Genomic DNA, 17410 nt, shown 5'->3' on the forward strand with positions numbered 1-17410 from the left:
ATATATTCAACTGTTTCTGTCTAGCAAACACAGAGAGCATTAGCAATGGTGTAGTGCGGAGTTTAAGCTTTTTCAGTCTCCCTTTTAAATCCCCTCTGATTCACACCATTGATTGATGGAAAATATTCAGCAGTATGATGCAATATTATTTCCTGTAGGATGGTGAAGGGATGACCTTTTCAACTCTGTCTCTAATTGGGACGAAACTAACTAGATATGCACGAGTAGTCTTACATGTCATGTTTTATAACACAGTCTGTTTATCCTCTGCTGGTTGGGACACAGTTAAAATACACTTCTTTAGGCATCACTACACCTCTGAGCATTAGGGCTACCTCTTAACGATTATAGATTAAATGTATTACATTTTACACCTTCATCCCCTCGGCTACACCAAATCGAAGGTTTTTAATTGTGAATTGTGAATCTCCCATCGTAAGGCACGGTAGGAAAGGGCAATGTTGGAAAAAAATTAAGGACATCAAGCTGGAAAGTGTCACAAGTTCAAGAGTAAAAGGGACTCTTGAAGGGACTGGCAGAGTATTGATCCACAACCGTAGACAGGATGAGGTCAGACAGAAGAGGAAGAGACAGAAAAAGGAACAGTTTTCTTTTTGATGAATTATTGCACTAGAAGTCAAATTGAATGCAGCCTGGATAACACAAGGACGAGTAGACAGGCAGGAAGCTGTGGTTCAATATAAACTTGGGGTACAGTTCGTCGTCTATCAACTGGAGGCTGGGGTTCGATCCCCTCCTGCAGACACATGTCCAATGTGTTCTTGGGCAACTTAACCCCAAGTTTGGCGTCATGTAAATGTGTAGGTCTATATGTATGGGATTAGTTTATGGACACTTTACACAGCAGCCTCATCAGTGTGTGAATGTGTAGGTGTGACCTTCAGTGTAAAAGCACTTTGAGTAGTCAGAAGACTAGAAAAGTGCTATGGCACGGCCTGCTCCGACCTCCACCTCAGCGGCAAGGCAGTGTGGTGTGGACAACAGGACCGTGAGGAATACTAAGGAGAAATCATTCCTGCAGTTTATCATCTCTCCCCCTATTCCATTTTTCTTTTGTAACATAACAAATAATAATGTCCTTTACCTGCTTTTTGTGAAGCATCTCCAGATAACATTTGCTATGAACTGGCGCTATGCAAATAATGATTGATTGATTGAAGTACAATTTACCAAAATTTACAAAATTGACGTTTTTATTTTATTTTTTTATATTTTTTAATCCAAAATTGAGTGTTTTACAAATACAATATTCATCCATTCCTTTAATTCAAACACCTACTAATCTGGACTAGCAGTAACTAACATTGTGAGACTCTCTCCCCTTCTAAAAGGAGCTCACCACATGAGCCATGTCTTGAAGGTAAAACGGATACTCTCAAAATAAAACTGTGATATTTTGTTGGGTATTTTTAACAGCAGCACGCAGGTACATTTTCTGAGTTTTACTTATTTAATGATTTATATTCAGTTCGGATCAATTGCTTTTGCTTTTTTCCAGCTCTTTTATTTTTTTTCGGCAAAGTGTGAGCTTTTATTTTGGAAGAAAATGTACATCCGGGCTTGTCGCAGCTTACTCCTGTGCACTTAATGCAGCAGCTCTTTGTATGATTTCTCCGCGAGGTACCACAGCGCCGAGCTCACGCAACGGAGGAGGAACATTAAACACAGAGTCCCAAACACGGGACAGACGGGGTCCAATACCGAGACCTGTTCGAACCGCACTCCGCCACTGGATACCTACACCGGTACCGAGAGTGAAAAACGACGTTTTTAGAGCGCTCGCTTTTGCTATTTAGTGTTTAAACGTGAGGAATTAAAGAAGTTGGTTAACTGGGAAGTTTGCTTCTCTCAGCAGCATCGACCTGAACCATACTCACCGACTTACCTGCCTGAAACGCGCATTTCTTCTCCAACAGAAGAGCGTTTTTTTGTTTTTATCACACCTTGGTTTTTGTCTCCTTTTGGTGCCTCAGGGACACGGAGAACCTCCTAACTTTTCTAAGAACAATAGTAAGGTCTATCCCGGTAGTTTTTCTGACACAAAGGAGCACAGACAGTACTGGAGAAAGCATCTCGAAGAGTCGGACAGACGGGAGAAGTAGATGTATTGTCGGCCATGGATGTAACAGTTTACCCGCCTCCTCCTCAGCCTCTGGCCGCTACAGACCACAGCAGGCTGGGGCAGCTCTCCTACCCCGACCCGGCCTTTGGGACCAACAAGGTAAGCAAAAAGAAAAGGCTCGTATGTGGCTATAGCCTCATGCGAATTATTTCCCCCCATTGCCTGAAGATGAAAAAAACATGCATTTAGTGTTTTTTTTAAATGATTACCCAGCTCTCCTCTCTCTAGCTACACATGCTTCTCGCTTTGCCAATTAAGTGGTAATTAATTGCTTTATTGGGATCCAATTATTAACGCAGCCGTCGACTGTAACTACATTTTTCTTTCCATCACATCCACTCAGGATTATATGAAGGCTGTAATTTCATCCCTAGCGAGTAATCAGTGATGTAATGACTTTAATTAAAAACTGAACCAATAATTGAAAAGTTCTCAAATTTCAATATGCATCACATAATAGGAAGAATAATAAAAAGAACAGAAAGTAAGAATGAAGCATGTGAGAGGGACATACATTGTGATCGCCTATAGTTTAAAAAATAATATTTAGGCTACTATAGTGGAGTTTACCAAAGTGCTTCACATTTGTGATGCTTCAGTTAATTGGTGTCTGGGAAGCTCAGAGCAGGGTCAAAGGTCAGGGTCAGATTCACAGAAGAAACCTGGAGTTGGGAGATTCAGTGACTTGCCTATTTATATATCTATCTATCTATCCATCTATATCTATCTATCTATCTATCTATCTATCTATCTATCTATCTATCCATCTATATCTATCTCTATCTATCTCTATCTATCTATCCATCTATATCTATCTCTATCTATCTATCTATCTATCTATCTATCTATCTATCTATCCATCTATATCTATCTCTATCTATCTCTATCTATCTATCTATCTATCTATCTATCCATCTATATCTATCTCTATCTATCTCTATCTATCTATCTATCTATCTATCTATCTATCTATCCATCTATATCTATCTATCTATCTATCTCTATCTATCTATCTATCTATCTATCTATCTATATCTATCTATCTATCTATCTCTATCTATCTATCTATCTATCTATCTATCCATCTATATCTATCTATCTATCTATCTATCTATCTATCTATATCTATCTATCTATCATCTATATCTATCTATCTATCTATCTATCTATCTATCTCTATCTATCTATCTATCTATCTATCCATCTATATCTATCTATCTATCTATCTATCTATATCTATCTATCTATCATCTATATCTATCTATCTATCTATCTATCTATCTATCTATCTGAAAAGCACACATGGTGCAGTGAGTCCATGCTTATCTGACAGTGATGAATTGCTTAATTATTAGACTATGCAGCTGATCAGCAGCTATTAACGTTCAGGACAGACTCTTTTCAGTCTCACAACAATGACTTGATTTTGATTGCAAAAAGTAATTAACAACATTTTATCTAATCATTTAATAAAGATTAAAAACACTTCCATTATATGTAGAAATGTTGGATTATATTATTTGACAAAAAGTAGCCAGTTTTGGTCTTCTTTGTGATGTCCTTGACATTTTTGAATCAGAAGACATAAGGATATAAACCTAGATTTCTTTGTAAAGTATCAACACATAAATATTTCTGTAATCTTCCAGATCCTTTTCTGTCACTTTACCTTTTTTGTTTTTTTAGTCTTTGGTAACTGCACGGCTGAAAACACAACTCAGTGTTTGTTTGGATTATTCTCCAGCATGGGAACAGTTTCCTCAGAGCATCAGTGACCAACTGATTTTCTCTGTTTAGCACCTCAGCAACAACAGTGTCGTAACAGTGTGAAACTTACATGATACATGATTTAAACGCACTACAAGCAACCACCTACTTGATGCTAAAACTTCCACGTTACAAACTAGGGAAGGGTATTTTCAGTAATTTCAGTATTCGAGTACCCTATGAACGCGTTGTCAATTATTTGATTCTCAATTCTCCGTTGTTTAAAAAAAAACCAATCAGTGGACATGGATCTCCCAGACCAACTCGTCTGCAGCTCCTTTGAGGTGGTCCGCTTTTCTGTGTTGCGCTGCTCATCGTTACAGCGTGTCTGTACTGCAGACTTAAAATCTCAGTTCTGAAAGAAATGAAAAGTCATAGTAACACATGACTCACAAGTCACAAGTCTATAATAACCAGCACTTTGTTGACACATATCAACCCTCAGTTCTGCGACGCTTCCTGCTTACATCTTTTCCGTTCTTGTAGCGTTTTTTCCCCCGTGCTGGTGCGTTTTACCCACCGGCTCAACAAACGCCATCATATTTAGTTGGCTAATCTTCTGCGCTCGTATGCTAACAGGGCTCTCAGTTAATGTGATGCAGGATTGTCTCCGCTGGTTTCTCCTCGGGCTTTAAACATCAAACTAGCATTTCTATGATATGCAACGCCACATATCTGGGACTGCACATTTTCTTCATCTTTTCGTCACAGTACTTCCAGACATCGCTTTTCCTGGCTGACGTGGTGCATGTAAGGCTAACGGAGCTGAATTATTGTAGCCTCTTCTCCTCCTCCCCCCGGTGGTGGAATGAACTTCTAAACTCCATGTGATCTGCAGAGTCCCTCTGCACCTTTAAGAAAAAGCTAAAGACCCAGCTCTTTATGAATACCTACTTATTTAATGATGATGGTCTCCATATTATTGATGATGATGATGGTAATGACGATGGTTTTTGTTTGATAACGACGACTTATAAGATGTTTTCTATACTGATTAGAGCTCTCAAGAACTGCCCTCAATGTTGTGCTTTGTCTCTGGTCACTTCCTGTCAGCACCTGTGTGTCCAATCAGACTCAAAGCTGATCGTTTGCTCTTACTGACATTGTTCCCTTTTTTCTAGATCCTTGCTTGTGTTGAACTTACTCTCTGATGTACGTCACTTTGGATAAAAAGAGTCTGCTAAGTGAATTGTAGAATTGTAGAATTGTAGAATTGTAGAATTGTAGAATTGTAGAAGCCTAAACGATGAGTTAGCCGCTGTGAGAGTAGTGAAACGTTACTCGAATAAGGACATCAACAACGAGTACTCGTGTAATTGTACTTGATTTGTCCTCAAAGGGAAACTATTTAGAGCCCTGATGACAAAGCGGTTAGCTCGTGCCCGAAGTAGAGATGTTAGCACTGGTTCAAGTCCAACCTACGCCTCCTCTCCCGCCCCCACCCCTCTCCTGATTTCCTACTCTTTCATCTGTCCTATCAAATTAAGGCAAAAAGACAAAACTAATCTATTTAAAAGAAAGGGAAAACTCATTTTCAGAATAGATGCATGCATGGCACAAAAATGCAAGAGTTGCAGGATTTCACAGACTAAAACAAGATACCATGCTTTCATCAACATGTTAGACAACACACACACACACACACACACACACACACACACACACACACACACACACACACACACACACACACTACAAACTGGATTTCCTGAAATCAAACGGTAATTAAGTTATTTTGAAACAATTATTCACTGTGTTTATGTAATCCTAAACCACATTCAGTGACTGAACTAACTGTTGTATACCTGCATGCTTTCTTTAAGCTCAACGTGTAACAGTGGATGTAGATATGCTCGCTGCACAGCATCATAAAGTGCTGCTGCTGTCAGTGTATTTGTTTCAGAAAGAGGAAGGGAGAGATAAAAGATAGTGGATGGTGTTGTTGCGAGAGAGGGAGAGAGAGAGAGAGAGAGAGAGAAAGCTGTATGGTTGGGGGTAGGGACTGAAGAGAGAGAGAGAGCGTAAGAGGAGAGAGAACGAGAGGAGGGTTGTTGGGGGTAGGGATGTTGTAGATGAGAGAGAGCGAGCGAGTGTAGTGGGGGTGGGGCCATGAAGGTTTGAGGTTTGTACTATATTTCTCTCTCTCTCTCTCTCTCTCTCTCTCTCTGTCTTTTGATTCACGGCTCTGTAGGCCTGATAGAAAAGATCATATTACTCTGTGGGGAGGCAGAGAGAGGGAGAAAACAGAGAGGGATGGAGGTTATTTAAAAAGCAATGAAAGAAAGGGCGCAGGAGAGAGGGAGAGAGACAGGAAGTGGGAGAGGAACTTAGGAGGCACAGGAGAAACAGAACAAGAGAAAAGAAGAGGAACAGAGCAGAGAGTGGGTATTTGAGTCTCTCTCTCTCTTACTCTCTCTCTCTCTTTCTCTCTCTCTATCTCTCTTACTCTCGCTCTCTCTTACTCTCTCACTCTCTCTCTGTGGGTGTATGTAATAGTGGTCGGCCATATCAATCAAACAGAGACATTCTGCTAAACAATCACCACTAGAAAGACAACATATTTATAAATTGTTCCTAGGACTAGTAGTATGCTAGGTAGGTTTATGTTCATTTATCTTGAGGGGGCGTGCATACGTTGGGGTCTTCTTACTGTTATGAGCACTTCAAATCTGAACCGAGTCGTTTCAAAGCAACATTATGTAGTAATTTGTTTTGGTACGGTCTGCGCCCTCCTCAGGCATCAGAGTGCGACTGCACATAGTCCTGTAGCGCCTCAGACAACTTGCATTTGTTTGCTAGCAGAGGGTGTGACGCCGCCGTTCTATTGAGAAGTGATACCATGCGGCTGTGCAGTACAGGGAGCTTAGGCTGCACGATTATGGTCAAAGTGATTATCACGATCAATATTGAGATCACTATTATTATTAATAATGATCATTAATTTTTTTTATTGGTTTAAGCTTATGTAAAAACGTATCCTGCCTCTCAAACATTACCAGGGCCGGAGTGGGACAAAAGAATCTGCACTTGCATTTTTGGTCCCCTAACAATTGGCCAAACATGACACAGCTGCAGCCCCTTAAATACACCCACTGTCCCACAGTAATCCATCCTCAAGCAGCCGTATGCATGAAGTGTCAAAGAAAAAGATCTGTTTTCAGTTTTAATCCTCTTCTAAGAATGCATTTTATTTTTAATGGTACTTAATATTTTAGCTTTACATGAAAGCTTTTGTAAGTTTTATTTTATACTGACTTAGGTCTATACGGTACTTTGTTTCCTGTTTGGTTTAAAAACTTTATTTTGAAAGAGAAAAACAAACGTCTGATTGATTGAACGTTATGACAGTAACTTAATTATGGCAAAAAAACAATAGAATAAAATGAATGTTTGATTTCATGTTTATCGTCATGATGAAATCGATAGTGAAACTTTTAAAATATGAGTTGTGTTGATGTATTTTGTCAGCGAGGAGGTGAGGGCGGGGCCAGAGAAGCTGCAGGATGTGATGTAATGTGAAATTTCAAACGACTATTTTAAGGTTGTAAAGTATATATTGTAACATATTGTTGTGTTAACTTTAAAGATTACCTCGTTATTTAAGTTAGAAATATGATCATGACTGCTTTCATTTGTTTGTACATAAATTGTAGACAACGTTTGGATCACATAACGGAGGGCGAGGGGAGCATGTGATCAAACAAAACAGGTGGAACTGTAATAAATTATTTAATATCAAGCTTCCTCTGTAGATAAGTCCCTGAAAAAGAGAAGTGAGTGTGTTTAGATAGATCTTTATTGTCATCAGCACACAAACACAAGCCAAACATATCTCACCTGTACCCACACACACATTCAGAGCCGTAAACATGTTTAAAAGAATGTAATAAGAATAAGAATATATGGAGCAATGAGGTTTTTGGTTTATGTGAAGCAGCAAACATTGCAGAAAGCTGTCTGAGGTCAAACATCCTAAAAGGTTAGTATTGTCCCTGTGATATTATAATGTGTGGATGCTAACAGGAAGAATGTGCGACTTTTTGATCCAGTAGATGTCGCTCCTTGAGCACCAGCATGAAACCAAAACAACTTGCGCTGCATTGTTGTGTTAGCATGCTAATGCTGAAATGAGCGTGATCTAGAAACACAGTTAAGCAGTGAGTACAGTATGTTATTCTTCTTTTCTCTAGTCCCTCAATTAAACAACTTTTATACATGAGGGGAGGAGTCAGTCGGCCGTCCCGACGATGTAAACAAAGTGAAGATAGGACTCTGAAAACTCTGAAAACATCACAGACAGTGGGACTCGGGTGTTACACCCATTGTAGACAGTCATGACTCACAGAGTTATTTTCAGAGGATATACCTGATTTATATTACATTTAAGTGTGAATAATCACATATTAAGACTTTAAGCAGCATCAGGAAACCAAAACAAACTTCTGTTTGGCCACGCCTCCTCCTCACTGAAGCCTCCGCTCTCCTCCAGCGACACACCTCCAACCCCCCCCTCCCGTTCACACACAACCGGTGGAATAAATTGTCCTGGCTCGAGCTGCAGTGGCCTACATTGTTGTGCTAGCGGGCTAATGCTAGCACACTTTAGTTAGCTAGTAGCTTCACATTGCAGATAAATTTACACGGTAATTTGACATTTAAATAATCAGTGAGTATGTTCTTCTTCTTCTCTCTAGTTCTTGACTAAACAGCTTTTCAGCTTCTCAGTCATTGTAGACAGTCATGACTCAGAGACACATTTACACAGGATAGACTGGATCTCTGCTGTGTTTATGTCTTCCTTTTAAAGGATACAGTAATACTATATAAAATGTACCATCTGAAAATTTTATCATTGTACCATCTGTGTCATTGAAGTTTTTATATCTGTTTACCATTAATATCTGCTGTTACTTTTTTTTTGCTACGATAAAAAAAAACACAAGTTAGTTCCAATGAAAGCCTAAACTTGTCCATCACAACTTCCAGTTACAGAGTTTCCTATCCATTGTAAAAGTAAAAATGGGACATTGTCAAATCCCGTTAAAATAAAAGCCCTTTGAGACCCCTTAGCCGAGGTATTGTTTACTGCCTCTTACAAGTTCTGCTGATCAGATCTTTAAAGTCTGCAATAAAGTTAAACACAAGGTCATGGCTGGAGATAATAACTAATCAAACCTGAATATAAATGAAACCAGGGGGGTGCACATTTTTTAAATAAAATAAAACTCAGACTATTTAATCTGCTGATCAGGTTCAAAACGGTACAATAAAGCACTCTCTTAAAACTCTTTCAGAGACTCTGTGATCTATGAAGACAGTCAGATGTATTCTTGTGCTCGTAATGATTCTCCTAGATGTTTTGGTAATTCAGTTAATGAAGAAGTTAGTTAGTATTGTGATATTACACATTGTCTAATCAAGCTGCTCAGTCAGTAAGTATTCTTTGGGGAAAAAAGTCGTCGGTTAAATTAAGCTTGTTAATTTGAGAAAGAAAGAAAGAACGAGGTGCAAAGATATTAAAAATACAGGACGTTAGTGGAGGAAGGGCGGGCGAGAGAGGGGGGGAGGAGAGAGAGAGAGAGAGGACCTAATGTAAACATGATGATTGTGAAAGCAGGGTGAGGTATTTCTTAAGCAAATAGAGAGGATGAGAGAACCGGGAGGAGAGACCTTAGTAACTAACAGGATATAGATTGAAGGAGAGCAGAGAAGCAATTTCAAAGCAGTGAGTAGACAATGACATTTGAAAAACACATAGAAGAAATGGAAAGAGGAACAGTAGCTTATAAATGACAGAAAAAGCAAAGTCATTGGGAACAGCACAAACTAAAATGTGTTTTGTATCCTTTAAAATTGAAGCTGCACATCCCTCATAACTTAAGATAGTCTGTCACACAGCCGTCATCTGAAGTAATGTATGGTGCTGCTCTACACTCAGATATCTGCAGGGCCCAGGACTAGGATCATAATCACGATGTCATCACAGTACTAGATAGAGCCCGATCGATTAATCTGCCTGCCGATAATATCGTTTGATGTCAGCATATCCTGGGACTATCTGTATCGTCTAATTCTATCGCAGATATGCGCCGACATTACTCGATTTATTTACCAGTCAAATAGCATTTAATTTGAGTATCGTTGTATTACACTAGCAGTTCTCTTTGTGGCTGTCACTAGCAGAGGGCGCTGTATGGAGCATCATCACTCTGCGTGTGAAGCGGTGACACACGTCCATGCTTAGTTACTCTCCAGTTGAGTGACCGTCTTGTCTACATCATACTGCAGTGTTTCCCCTACCATTATATTAGGGGGGGCAGCCCATCTTTTCCACAAGTGTTGGATAACTGCATTTGAAGAATCAAGACAATAAATGTGTTTATCTAAACATATCTCTGCAGATCGAACATAGATCTTAGAAAGATATCGACCAATATATTGGTATCAGATTTTTTCTCTGTATCGGTATCGGCCCCAAAAATCCCATATCAGTCGGGCCGTAGTATCTACTGTTAGCTGTTACACTGAAGACACCTTATTTATCTCAAAGGGGAAATCGGTGTTTGATCATTTTTATTTGGACACAAATATTGTATAGGGATGAGGGATATCAATCAGCAACTTATTTTTTAATCGCGATTAAAGTTGAAATTCAATTAATTGGCGGAAACTAGGCGGCGGCCTGCAGCAGGATTGAAGCAGACCATTGTGGTTTTTGTTCTTTACTAGCTTATTCAATTCAATTCAATTCAATTCAAAAAACTTTATTTGTCCACGGGGGGCAATTCAAATTACCGGTACTGAGAAACGCTTACAAACCCATAACTGAGAGTTGTATTTGAAGTTCTTCCCAGTACAAACACATAGAGTGTCTCACACCCTCTACCTCCCTTCAATCAAACCTTCATTAAAAAACATTCTTCTCTTGCTTTTGTCCGCTCGTAGCCCTCACACTCAGCTGCATTTCATAAAGCTGGCCTCCGCTGCAGCATGCACCTCCAGGCTCTGATTCTACATAACATTGGGAGTCAGTTTCAGTCATCACACTCTATTGTTCTTGGTATTAGGCTTATAGTGTATACCTGCAGGGTACACACTTCCTGTTCATGTAATTATAATATCTGCTCCCCATGAGTCATGAGCTGACTGATGTTACTGTACGTCATGATCACTGGCAGGATGATCCAGTCTGTGTCCCCTCATGGTGACTCCTCTGTAAAGCACAGCGGCCCGTCAGTCAGGATTACAAACAATTATTCAAATGGATTTGTCGGCACATTTTTAAACAGCTGCTTTTCATACATCTCCTTTAATACCATCATCCACGGTGGTTTTAAAAAGATAAACTACACCTCCAGTTATCTTATCTCAAGTTATGTGATCCTTTGGCCCTCTCTCTCAGCTCTGCCTTCCTGTTTTCATACAGTGTGTGTGTGTGTGTGTGTGTGTGTGTGTGTGTGTGTGTGTGTGTGTGTGTGTGTGTGTGTGTGTGTGTTTCATGTCCCATTGTCCCATCCTACAGTTTCTAACTAGCCAAAGTGTAGGCATCTCATCTAATTATCTTTCATAACAACCAGTCAATCTGTCTGTCCGTCTGTCCATGTTGGCTATAATTCCTGCTACTGAACACCTCGCCAGAACCCCCCCCCCCCCCCCCCCCCCCCACACACACACACACACACACACACAACCAAAGACCCTCCCCCTCTCCTATTAAGCATGCTGATGATTGGGTTTACTTTCAGCACTGTTGCCTGTGTGCTGGTGTTTGTGAAAGCGTCTCAGTTGGTTGACTTATGTGGATGCAGGGATGAGGGACTCCTGGTTGGTGGAGAGGTGCCAAATGGGACAGATGGGCGAAGACAGAGCCCTGCCAGAAGAGACTAATTATCAGGATTCCTTTTCCAAAACAAACATATTGCAATCAAATCACATACTAAAATCATTGCTGCATTGTTCTGTGTGTGTGTGTGTGTGTGTGTGTGTGTGTGTGTGTGTGTGTGTGTGTGTGTGTGTGTGTGTGTGTGTGTGTGTGTGTGTGTGTGTGTGTGTGTGTCTAGTGAATTAGTGACAATAACTCCTGAAATGACTGGATCTGTTCCTGAGGAAATATTAAGGAGCTGTTGCTGTTGATTGTTTTTGTTTGCACTCAGCTTTTGTTTAAGATCTTACACCAAGAACTGAAACGACACGCCTGTTTCAAATCAAAATGTCACTTTTCAAATGTCTGATTTGAAACTTTTTTTTTTAACCACACAGATTCATGGGAACCTCTGCAACTTCTATTCTGTGCGTACATTGAGAATTGTATTTGGATTTTAATGGTGTCATCATCTGGTATGTTACGTCCAGAGACAATCTAAGTCAGGCTAAATTATTTTGTCAGTCAGCATTTGGTTTTAAATCAGAGACATCTCGATCAGCCTATCAAGAGATTTTTAAAGTTTTGTTGCTAAGAGACACAACGAGTGTATTCATCATTTACTCTCTGATTCTTTCAGACTTGCACAAAACTTCCTGAAGTTTCAGGATAAGCTAAATGTGTGAACGCAAACAGCTGTTTTATTCCACTTTAACCAGGGTGAGCTGATGTGAGAATGCAGCAGAAAGTATTGTGGGATGGGTCGATGAGGACATAGACTTTATGTTCCCGTCAATGAAACTGTTTCTTTCTGTTTTCTGTTTGCCAGTTTGTTCTTCTAAGCTCTTTCTTTAATACTGTGAATATGTCAGACTAAATCAGCACTGATACTTGGATATAAAGGCAAATTTTGTCATCATAGTGTCAGACTCTATTGCTTTACCCGGATCGGTCTTTTACGTTGTGTGGTGTCCTGGGCCCTCCCGAGACCCCCCGCCCCCCTCTATAAACGTTTGAATTGAAATTGAATTGAGCAGCACATTCACAAGGGACGAGCACGTTTTGTAATTTCACCAAATTACTGACATTAGTTAACAGATTGGATGTAATTTGGGGGTGGATGTGGCTCAGTGGAAAGGTCGGTTGTCTCTCAGCCGGAAGGTCGGGGGTTTCCATCCCCAGCTCCTGCGGCCGCATGTCGGATGTATCCATGGGCAAGACACTTAACCCAGAGATGTTCATGCTGCTTTGTCAGTGGTGTGTTATTGTGTATGAATGGATCAGTTACTAATGATGCACACTTTACTCAGCAGCCTCTGCCATCAGTGTGTGAATGTGTAGTTGTGACATGCGGTGTAAAAACACTTTGAGTAGTCAGAAGACTTGAAGTGCAACACAAGCTGAAGTCCATTTACTATTTAACATTTGTCTTTTTAAAGCACAAAATGACTGTTTAGCTGGTTAAGGGATAGAAGAGAGCTCCAAACTCATGCCGCCACCATCAGCCTCATCCATTGTTTCTTTGCTCTATCATTGGAAGTGATGCTCCAATCCAGCTTTTTAAGTTCTGATACAGATCCCTGGGCTTTGAGTGTCTGCTGATATACTCATCTTATACCAGTGTTACATTAATAACCTGTGCTCCTCAATGTGAGGATGAACATTGGTATCATGTATGTGTAAGGCAGCATCAGGCTTTCCTGACTTTGTAAAAAAAAATGAAATACATAAATTCATAAACTAGCTGAGAGTTTGTAGGTACCTTGCCTTTTTACTGTATTTCATACTATCTGTTTTATTGACAATTTAAGTTATTTTGTTATTGTGCTGCCTGCAATACTGTTTTGATTGATTGATGAGAGCTGCATTGTATGTGCAAAGTAAGCCGACACTGTGCACTCCCATGTTGTCCATGTCTTTTCATATTGCTAGCATTGTCTCTCTTTAGTGACCTGATAAAGCTTTTCCTTGATGGCAGTTGAAATCGAGTTACTAGTGTTTGAACTGAGTCTTTAGCGCGTAGCACAGCACTGAGCGGTAATGTCATAGCTCAAGTATCTGCTCATTGTTTTGCATCAGCTCAAAAGTGTTCTCGTACCTTCTTTGTATATGGCAGGCGGAGCGCTCAGAAGAATGTACAGTGGTTCCATTAGTACTCCAAACCATCACTGGGATGCAGCCAACAAAGATAACAGCTCTGTTTTTGTTTCGGCTGCCGTCTTTGTTTGGTTCAATTTGTTCTCCAACAACCAGCCCTCAAAACATGAGCTCTGCAAATATTGCAAGTAGTTGTAGAAGTTGTTGGCATGACGAGTGTGAAATACCTCCAAATTGTTTTGCTTTTGTTGTTAGCTTCCTTCATGCTATGTTGGCTCCGCCTAGCAACATGCACAGGCCTATCGTAGCACTAAAGACAATGACAGCATAGAACTGAATTGCATAGATTGGTCTCTCGGATCGATCCAATCAGGATGGGGCCGATATCTGATACCAGGACTGGTGCATCTCTTCTATAGATTTGAGCTGGCTCCTTTTGCAAAATGATCTTTATGCTATGAATCAAGATAAGAATTCTAGATTTGCACCAACATACCGCAGGTGTCAGAACTTTTGTTTAGCATATAGCTAATGCAGCCTCAATGCTTCTCAAGGGGAATGTGGTTGGGTATCGACATGGAGAAGACAAAAGAAATACACATATACTCAATGTCCCACTAAGATTCTGCACGGGTCTAAGACCATCATATGACGTACATCTTTGGCAAAACTTGGTAACAAACCTATGTAATCTTGTAACTTACAAACTGAAGATGAAGATCGCAGACAAAGTACAAGTTTCCCATGTTTTGATAATCTCCAGGGAAAAGGCTCAACACCTGTTTCTAAAACACATTGACAAGAACAGAGTTGATCCTGCGTGCTTCTCATCTTGTCAACGGTAGAAAGAAAATGTTTTGGGGTCATGGAGTCAGTATCTTTCACACTGACTAACGTTTATTACACCTAATCCACCGTCTGACTCAAGATGGGAACATATAACAATGACAGTACTACTTACACAATCTCACACACACACACACACACAACACACACACACACACACACACACACACACACACACACACACACACACACACACACACACACACACACACACACACACACACACACACACACACAGATTCTGGACTGATTACTCTTTAGACAATAAACCTTGGTTTATATTGTTGTCATGGAGACAGTGATAAGATGGAAAAACAATGCTGAGAAGAACTACAACAGCTGCACAAAATGCACACACAGACACACACACCCTCACACACTTTGAGTCATCCGTTTACCTCCTCTCTTCTCGATCTGTCTCTCTCTATCTCTGTACAGGCTTGTGAGTTGATTTATGTCCCGTGATGCAGTTACGAGTCATCTCAAATCCATTCAGCTCAGTCCAAACCCTCCAATCCAATGAGAGAAACAACGCTCTGCAACATGACACTGTCTGTGTAGCTGCTGTTGTTCATCACTGTTAGCCTACATATTTATGGTTTTAGTCATTTACTATGTATGCTATTTAAAGATTATTTTACTGACATGTTTTACTGATGAATGGAGGTACTTTGATCCAAGTCAAATTTCCCACCGGGACAACAAAGTTAATTTTATCTTCTTTAACATTTTCACAAAATCACGTCATAACCGGGGAAGGAATGCATGTTTCCTTCAATGACACTGGCGTTATTTAGAGAGACATTTTGCCAGCCTTGTGCGACTGATAGGTATTTAAAAAAAACATGTGAGATACTGTATATTTTCTCATGTCATTTTTTCGCCCAAATTTTCCAAAAGATTTTCAGAAATTCCAAAAATAGATGGGAATATTTTTTATTTTTCATGACATATCTGTAGCATATCTTCTGTTAAAGATTGAACACTGAGCGACTTTATTTCAGGACTAAGAAATCGGAGTTAACAGTCCACACATTTTTATCCATCTTTTTATAACACACATTACGCCTTTTTTTCTCTTCACTTACTTCCCCCTCCTCCAATTAAATATATTTTTATTGTCTTCCAATCTCTCGTTCCTTCTTTTCCTTCTTTTGCTCCTTTTTCCACATAACACTATTCCTCTTTTATTTTTCCTTTGTCCTTGTCTGTCATCCTAATAGTCTCTCTTCCCCTTTCTCCCCCCTTCCTCCGACCCTGACCCACTTAGCTGGCTGCTTGTTATTCAAACCTTTGCTTTACTCGCACATATTTATACACACACACACACACACACACACACACACACACACACACACACACACACACACACACACACACACACACACAGGAGCTGCAGAGATGAGAGAGTAAGAGACAGAGGAACGAAGGGGGGAGAGAAAGAGAGAGAGGAGATAATTTGGTTTGACTACAAACCTTGCTATTCCTTTTTTTTGTCTCGAGATGTTCACCCAGAAAAAACAAAGATACTGTAAAAGATACTTCTTGTAGAGGCAAGAGAGGACGTGATACTCGGGAACTTTACAAAGAACAGCTATCCTTTTTAAAAGCCAAATCTATAAGTTATTTTTCATTTTGATTAAAGATATCTCTGCATTGATTCATTATAAATTGATAACCATGGAGTCCAGAAAGAGAAATAAAGGTGCTGCCTCAGCTGTGCCCTGATTTATTATCTCAATTATAAAAATATATTAAAATGTAAAATATATCAAAAGCATTGGCTATGACTTCGAGTGGATTATCTTATTACATTGATATAGGAAATTATAATATTTTCCTTTTTCAATGGTGCCGTTCACAGTAGCAGCAGGTTAGCAGAAGGGTTTTCCAGCTCCTCTTGGGGGATCCTGAGGAACTCCTTTGAGAGATAAGATATATACAATTCACTTACATATATGTATATATATATATAAATAAATATATAAACCCCCTGCAGCATGTTCTTGGGGGACTCACTAGTTGGATGTGCGCAGAAAGCCTCTAAAGAAAAGTGACCAGGAGGCGCCCTGATCAGAAGAGACCACCTCACCGGGCATCTTCTCGAGCAGAAGAGCAACCTCTCTACTCTACTGAGCTCTCTGGCTTTATTTCTAGGGCTGAGCCCGGCCGCTATGCAGAGGACACCTATATGAGTCACCTGTATTCTTTCATGAGTGAAAACCTTAATATCACAGTTAAACAAAAGACTTAGCCTCTGTCTCCGCAGCAACAGTTTGGTTCAGCCACTGCATCATGGCTGCAGAGTCATCATTTCTCATTTCAATCTCATGGTCCATTTGACCCGATGACAAGACCCAGAAATACTTGACCTCTTTCACTTTGGACGTTCTTAACCCAGAAGGAGAAGCAGTCCTACTTTTTTGGGCCACAAACAATAGCCTCATACTTGGAGCATTCACTGGGCTGTAAACCCCCCCCAAGTGAATGCCGGAGGTCAACGTTTGTTGGACTAACAGAACCACATCATATACAACATTTTAAGGCGCCTGGGACGTCTGCAGACCCTCGGTCGTTACAGACTGCCAGTTGAATGCGCAAGAACCCCCCTGCTTCATAAATGCCCCATCAGGCAGAGCCAGCAGATTTCCCCTTTTGAGTCCTCAGCATCTTTTAAACTGCCTGTCTATTGCAGG

General features: G+C 40.2%; 1 protein-coding gene across 1 annotated transcript in view; it reads left to right on the top strand.

The window, feature by feature from the left end:
• Window positions 1-1623: 1623 nt before the first annotated feature.
• Window positions 1624-17410, top strand: part of tox (thymocyte selection-associated high mobility group box) — a 46560-nt gene continuing 30773 nt past the window's right edge. Inside the window, exon 1 of the mRNA XM_061043856.1 lies at window positions 1624-2242. Within this exon, the coding sequence (XP_060899839.1) occupies window positions 2138-2242 (105 nt within the window). The 5' untranslated portion in view covers window positions 1624-2137. The remainder of the gene's footprint in view (window positions 2243-17410) is intronic.

This window comes from Labrus mixtus, chromosome 8 (genome assembly GCF_963584025.1).
Source record: "Labrus mixtus chromosome 8, fLabMix1.1, whole genome shotgun sequence".
In the NCBI taxonomy this organism is placed as follows: domain Eukaryota; kingdom Metazoa; phylum Chordata; class Actinopteri; order Labriformes; family Labridae; genus Labrus; species Labrus mixtus.